This window comes from Silurus aristotelis, assembly GCF_946808225.1.
Source record: "Silurus aristotelis genome assembly, chromosome: 11".
In the NCBI taxonomy this organism is placed as follows: Eukaryota; Metazoa; Chordata; class Actinopteri; order Siluriformes; family Siluridae; genus Silurus; species Silurus aristotelis.
In genome coordinates, this window is record NC_139584.1 from 27,911,975 (window position 1) to 27,919,474 (window position 7,500).

General features: G+C 40.2%; 1 protein-coding gene across 5 annotated transcripts in view; it reads left to right on the forward strand.

Moving 5' to 3' along the window:
* rimbp2b (RIMS binding protein 2b) overlaps positions 1–7,500 on the forward strand; it is a 92,754-nt gene that overhangs the window by 6,102 nt on the left and 79,152 nt on the right. For 2 of the 5 annotated variants that reach the window (XM_083554088.1, XM_083554089.1), the window contains exon 1: positions 2,226–2,430. The exons of 2 other annotated variants lie outside the window; for them this stretch is intronic. In XM_083554088.1, coding sequence (XP_083410214.1) covers positions 2,383–2,430 — 48 coding nt within the window. In that variant the 5' untranslated portion in view covers positions 2,226–2,382. Of the gene's footprint in view, positions 1–2,224; positions 2,431–7,500 lie in introns of those variants that run through there. One more of the 5 variants, XM_083554092.1, reaches the window with a different exon arrangement.

A 7,500-nucleotide genomic window follows, 5' to 3' on the forward strand; every position in this document is an offset into this window, starting at 1 on the left:
TCGGTGCATCCCTGTAATTTATGATTGGCCTCTGATTGGAGAGTTTGCCCAGGTTTGCCCAGGTCTGTTCTATAAAGTCAATATTAAAACAATTAATATTTTTTTTATCTAATAAATATATAACCATACACAGTATGGTCAAAAGTATTGAGACACTTATTCCAGCTACTTGTGGTTCTACTGTTGAAGGCACACAATTGTATAGGACATTTCATTTCTCCCTTCACTTGAACTGGGAGGCCCAAACCTGTTCCAGCATTAAGATACTCCTGAGCACAAAGCCATGTCCATGAAGATCTACTTTACATGGGTTGGAGTGAAAGCTCTCCTGCTACAGAGCTCTAAAACTCAACCTGATTGCATTTACATTTATAGTACATAAAAGATGCTCTTATCTCAGGCATTCTCAAGTCCTGTCCCAAAAGAAAGCAGGAGAAAGAGGGCTATTAAGGGACACCATATTTTACTATAAATGGGGAATGTTATGTTATGAAAAGGCTTTAAAGGTTTTTTGCTGTATCTTTGTTAAGCAGCATAAAATGTCTTTGTTGTCATCTAAGGTTCTTGGTTTGGACTTGGACATCACTTCTGTTATTGTTATTATACCACACCCACATGAATAAATGTTGATGGAAAATCGTCTGAATCGTAGTGATAGAGATTTAGTGTTTCAGGTTTAGTTCTTCAGAACTGTGGTTGGTGATAAAAGTCTGGTTTCTGGTTTATGAGGCCCATGTTGTGGCTGAATTACTATAACATTGTGCACAGGGGAGCTGTTTAACCAACACTCACTAATCCTCACTGGAAGCGTCGGGTTGATTGAGTGTATTTAGTCAACCCAAACCGCTTTACAGTGTGGCCTGAAGCCAAAGCAACTGACTTTGGTTTGTACACAGAGGCATCGTCATGCTGGAACAGGTTTCAATCTTAAAGTGCTTTCAAACTTGTGGCAGTCTAGAGGAGAAACACATACAGTATGGGTGTGATGGTCAGGGGTGCAAATACTTTTGGTCACACAAAAACAGTACAATACTGTATGCTGTGAATAATAGGCTACTGACTGATTTCAGCACCAAGGACAGTGCAAAGCAAGCCCTGAGTCTCTATCTATCTATCTATCTATCTATCTATCTATCTATCTATCTATCTATCTATCTATCTATCTATCTATCTATCTATCTATCTATCTATCTATCTATCTATCTATCTATCTATCTATTTTTCTCTCATTTTCTTTGTTTTTGTGCCTCTCCCTCTTATCTCTCTGCCACACTTTCTCTTTTATCTCTAGCTCTCTTATTTTGTCCATCTTCCTCTCTCTTCCTCTCTCTGTTTTTCTTCCTGTCCCTCTCTTTTTCTCTCTCTCTATGTTTCTTTTACGTTTTCTCCGTTCTTGTGTCTCTTCCACATCTTACTGTCTATCACGCTCCCTCTTTTTTTATATCTCCCCCTGTGTCTCTCTCTCTCTCTCTCTCTCTCTCTCTCTCTCTCTCTCTCTCTCTCTCTCTCTCTCTCTCTCTCTCTCTCCTTCTTTCTCTCTCTCTCTCTTTCTCTCTATTTCTCCCTCTTCCATTCACAATCTCTTTCACGTGCTCACACTCACTTATTCACTCGTTTTCTCCCGCTCACACTTTTCCAACTCTGACTGGCTAATTGATTTTTTTTTTCACCTTATTATTTATTCTTCACCTGTCCGTCACTCTATCTTTCTTTTAGTCATTCAGGAAATAAAGAAACAGAAGCAGTGTCAGTGTTAAGAGGTGAACATGGTGTAGTGTCTCTCTGAACTGGAAATCAGGTTGATATTGGTAAAAGCGAGCGTCATTGCCATGTGCACATTTAGCAAATGTTTACAGGACGACTCTGTGGACAAGTGGAGCAACTATAACGACTTTCGTCATGATCTCTTATACCGGATTGCTGCGTTTACTGTGTGTGTGTGTGTGTGTGTGTGTGTGTGTGTGTGTGTGCGTGCGCGCTTGCTCTGTGTGTTCATTCTGCTGGATTTCCACTGTAACTCGATCAGCAGCTCCATCACCGTCTCACAGATCCGGTTACTGTGGCCTGTGGCCCAAGTCCAGACACTGTGTGTGTGTGTGTGTGTGTGTGTGTGTGTGTGTGTGTGTGTGTGTGTGTGTGTGTGTGTGTGTGTGTGTGTGTTTAAGAGAGAGAGGGAGAGAGAGAGAGAGAGAGACTCTCAGTCATCTCGGTCATATTGACACCAAAGGGGTGTGTGCATGCATGTGTGTGTGTGTGTGTGTGTGTGTGTGTGTGTGTGTGTGTGTGTGAGTGTGTGAGTGTGTGTGTGTAAATGTGTGCGTAAATGTGTGTGTGAGAGGAAAGCAAAGCTTACTGCTGATTGTCGGGAGGCGAGAGGGGATCATGAGAGAGCTGACTCTCCAGTACTGCTCCATAAGTCTGGTGGAGAAGGTAAGGGAAAGATTTAGATAGAGAGAAATAAAAAGAGAGAGATAAAATTTAAAAAAAAGAAAAAGAGGGAGCATTCAGTATGCTTTTTGCATTAAAAACAATTGTGTTTTTTGTTGTAATTAATGCTCAGAGGAAAAAATTTCATTCTGCCGGAGACAACTTAGTTTTTTTTCCCTATAATTATGTAACACAATGTAACTACAAAGGGATAAAAAGTACATTTATTCACAGGTCATAATTAGAAAGTCTAAAGTCGTGTATAGCTGAATTTGAAGACGCATTTGAATTGAAAACTGATGTGAGAAAGCACTTGTGTGTGTGTTTTATAAGCAGATAATAAAAAACGGCACCTTGCAGTGTCAGTGTAACAGTAACTCGTGTTACAGCGAGGACGCGAATCTTTAATTCACTTCCTGCTTTTTCTATAGTGCAGATCTTTCTTTTTTCTACATGACCTGAATTCTGGGTTTTGCATCATACCAGATATCTGACCCCCATTTTCCTCGATTAGCTAACACTAAGCTACCTTATTGTATTGATATTAAATGCTAAATTGATGCATCAGGGTTTTTCTCTTTTGCTGGTTTGGATTTTCAGGTTTCCTTTTGACTGCTCTGTCTCTTGTCTGAACTTCCTTGCATTTTGTAGTAACAACAGTAAGAGACATTTTTATTCTTGGGCTTGTGCACATTGCATGTGAAAGTTTGTACGTTTAGCCGTTTCTACGTCTTGCTTTTGTCTGCCACAATGAATTGTATTTATTAAAATTTTTGGTTTGCGCTCATTCTTTCAGTAGTTTAATCTTCAGTGTCATTCATCTTCATAGGGCTTTTGCCGTGCGTAATGTCATCCGTAACGAGCAGTGCGTAGAGCCCAGGGCTTGGCTTTCAACATGGAGAGTCAAGTATCATATATGGTGATTTGGGGGCGTGTCTTGGGGCATATGGAAATGGAACGAAAAACATTTTAGCCTCACAAATGAGATCAGAAAAATATACACATGTGAATTGTTTATGGGACTACATACACGCTACACTTACATCAACCTGCTGCACTGCTTTGTGTGTGTGTGTGTGTGTGTGTGTGTGTGTGTGTGTGTATGTGTGTGTGTGTGTGTGTGTGTGTGTGTGTGTGTGTTTTCCCGTTTTGTTTTACAGTTTTTCTCAGTTGCTTTGGTTTCTCAGATCAGAAGTGAAATTCTCAAGACTACTTGTTCAACCTCCACATCATTTAGTCATTTGTGCACATCATAAGAACATTTCCTTCTGCTTTGATCAAATTGCGAATTTTCTGCTGTTTCCGACATTATCAGTTGGTTATATTCATGTTGATCGAAATATGTTATACTGTTTTCACCTGAATAGTTTTAACCCCAAAAACATCTCAGCATTCGTTCATTGTATAAGTCAGTAATTGTAAAATAGTTGTCAGAATCTTTTAACAAAAATTCCATTCAACTGTTTTCTGTTTTCTTCTTCTTTCGGCTGCTCCCATTAGGGGTCGCCACAGTGAATCATCCGTCTCCATACCCCCCTGTCCTCTACATCTGCCTCTTTCACACCAACTACCTGCATGTCTTCCCTCACCACATCCATAAACCTCCTCCTTGGTCTTCCTCTTTTCCTCCTTCCTGGTGGCTCCATCTTCAGCATTCTCCTAATGATATACCCCATGTTCCTCCTCTGCACACGTCCAAACCATCTCAATCTACCTCATCTTGTCTCCAAAACGTCCTACATGTGTTAAATTGATGAATTGTGCAGATGAATCTTGAATGTCACTAATGAAGGAGACTGAACGGCATTAAATCAACCAATATTCAACTAGTTCTCTAAAACAGGTCGAAGGTGAATCTGGTGAACCTTCAGTTGGAGAGTGAATACAGACAGAGCAAAACACAGAATTGTACATTCTGAAAATGGAGGAACAACTAAGAAACAAACAAACACTTGGACAGTACAGTGAAAGAGTGACTCCTGTCCGGTCTCTTACAATCAAAATAAATCAAATATGCAATCAAATACATGAATTTGTGCTTAAATGCATAGATGCCATACAGAAGGAAGTCAAATTTTCTGCATTTTCAGTCGCTGTGATCCAAACCATAATTTATATCAAGAAATACTGAAACTGTGCGCCATCATACTGATAACACGTCTAAACATTTTGACGATTTTGTTTGTGAACAATAACAGAGGGACTTTTCATTCTGATGGGATTGAGATGTTCATTGACACAAATACCTGCTTTTGACAGATGAACTGAGGATTTTGAGAAAATTTCAGATTTTTGCAAGAAATCCAATGTTTTGTGCTGTTTCGAGAAACGCTGCAAAGCAGCTAAGAAAAACTGTAATATATTTTTGTAGATGAATATGTAATAAATGCATCCCCAATCATCTCTTCTTCTCATTTTGTAGCTTTTTTTTTGCTTATGCTGCTGAGAGTCTGTTTTTGTTAGAGTGTCTCTCCAATCAGATTTCAGCCATCACGTGTTGCCAGAATCAAAGCACATGCTGCCTGAAGCTGTTGCTTAAACCAAACATTTGGTGACAATAATGTTGGGATTTTCATGCCCTTTGATTGGATGATCAGAGAGCTCACTAGTCAGAGCTTGCAAACTGCATCTGTAGCAAACTGCACAAGCTCAGATATTTTCGTGTGGGTTTAATAGCTGTTTTTTCATTTCACAATAGCTGACAATGAGGAAGAAATTAATTTGGTTGCAGATACTCTTTCTAAAACATTTACAAGAACAGAGTTTTCAAGAAAAGCTTGACATCGTGAGATAAGGTCAGCCGAAACAGTTCAAAACAGTTGAACCTTTTATGAACCATTTTTATTTTTGCCTATTCATATCCATTCATTTATTTCCACATATAATTTATTTCAAATCCCCATAAAAACCGTAATCTTCTAGGTTTTTGTGATCAGAAGAGAGATGTTGCATGTGGCAGTGTAGCTGTGGCTACAGTGAAAGGAGATGTGTTGAAATGTGTTCATTAGGTTTTTTTGTTTTAGTAAAGCTGTTCCTTCTCGCTGTATGAGATTCCTGTCTGTGATGCAGTGCTCAATTATTCTGCATTTCTCTATAATATTGATGGTTTCTGTAGCTGTGGTGTCATGATGATTGTATTAAGAGATGGATTGGTTCATGTAGGACACTGCTAAAGGCCCAGATGTGACATGCTGCCCAGCTACTGATCAGCACAGTTTGATTCAGTGAACAGCACTTTTAGATCCAGATACCTACTTGGTGAGGACGTAGCCTCTGTCTGGCAGTGACTGTAGGAAATGTGGTTTTCGTTTCAGTTAAGAAGGTGTGGCTTCTATGCCTGTCATTCTCAGTTGAGCAGGCATGGCCTATGTTTATGTCAGTCTCAGTGAAGGAGGTGTGGCCTCTCTATCTGTCTTAGTGGAAGAGAAACATGGCCTCTGTGTCTGTCAGTAACAGTGAAAGAGGTATGGCGTTTGTTCCTTTTATTATTTCATCTGTGTCAGCGAAGGAGGCGTGGCCTCTGTGTCTATCAGTAACAGTGAAGGGGGCGTGGCCTCTGTGTCTGTCAGTAACAGTGAAGAGGCATGACCTCTGTGTCTATCAGTAACAGTGAAGGGGGCGTGGCCTCTGTGTCTGTCAGTAACAGTGAAGAGGCATGACCTCTGTGTCTATCAGTAACAGTGAAGGAGGTGTGGCCTCTGTGTCCGTAACAGTGAAGGGAACATGGCCTCTGTGTCTATCAGTAACAGTGAAGGAGGTGTGGCCTCTGTGTTTGTCAGTAACAGTGAAGGAGGCGTGGCCTCTGTGTCTATCAGTAACAGTAAAGGGGGCGTGGCCTCTCTTTCCCTCTTTCAGCTTGAATTGAATTGAATGTAATTAAGTGTGATTTATTGGAGTAATACATCGCAGTGTGCATTGGCAAAACTTTGGCTACAGTAAAAACAACAAAAAATAGAAAGACAGATAGAAACAGAGAGAATGATAGCAAGAGAAAGAGAGGTAGACAGACAGACAGACAGACAGACAGACAGACAGACAGACAGACAGACCTATTGCTTTGTACAGTTTTATTAATAAATTAACCCAGTTGTTATTTTTTGTGCGATTGCATTTCTCTTTCTCTCTATTTTACACACACACACACACACACACACACACACACACACACACACACAAACACACACACACACACACACACACACACACACACACACACACATACACACACACACACACGTGCGTAAGCTGCTCTTTCAGTCAGACACTATATTTAGCCAAGTCAGATGAGCAGTAGTGAGTGACTCATCATGGGTTGCTGATATTCTGAGCACAGCAAACACACACAATACACTCTCACACACACTCACACACATATTGTGTGTTGCCTATTTTAATCCTGTTTGTGGATAACATACGTCACAACCATGTGAGTGTGTGTGTGTGTGTGTGTGTGTGTGTGTGTGTGTGTGTGTGTGTGTGTGTGTGTGTGTATTTACCTAGCTAAAGACAGATGTGATTGTCTAGACTCTATTGAGTTTTTTAAACAGGAAAAGGTCAATGCACAACCCATCATCAATCTTTCTTTCTTTCTTTCTTTCTTTCTTTCTTTCTTTCTTTCTTTCTTTCTTTCTTTCTTTCTTTCTTTCTTTCTCCCCCCCCCCCCCCACCTCCCTACAGTAAAAGTGTATGTAGTGTATTAAAATGTTGGGTAAAATTAAAGTGTTTTTTTGTTGAGTACAAAAAAAACAAAAAAACAAATAAATAAAAATCAGAAATCAGAGTTGAGAAAAGCTTTCAGTGCAGATTAAACTGATGAATTAGGCGAGTTTGTTTCTGCCTCGTCATCATTCCTCTCGCCATCACTTTCTGAGCTCCTGTGAGCCAGTGCCAGTGCTGCTTACAGCCTCCGGAGGCTCTACGCCAACACCGATCGATTACTTTCGGTCTGATACGCTTCTAAAGAGCCTGGCCCAGTTTTCTTCTCGGACGATTGTGACCAATCCCAAGAAAAGGCATGAGAGTGTAATAGATGCAGATAAACATACAGAGTTATAATGTTTAAAGTGTTCAGTG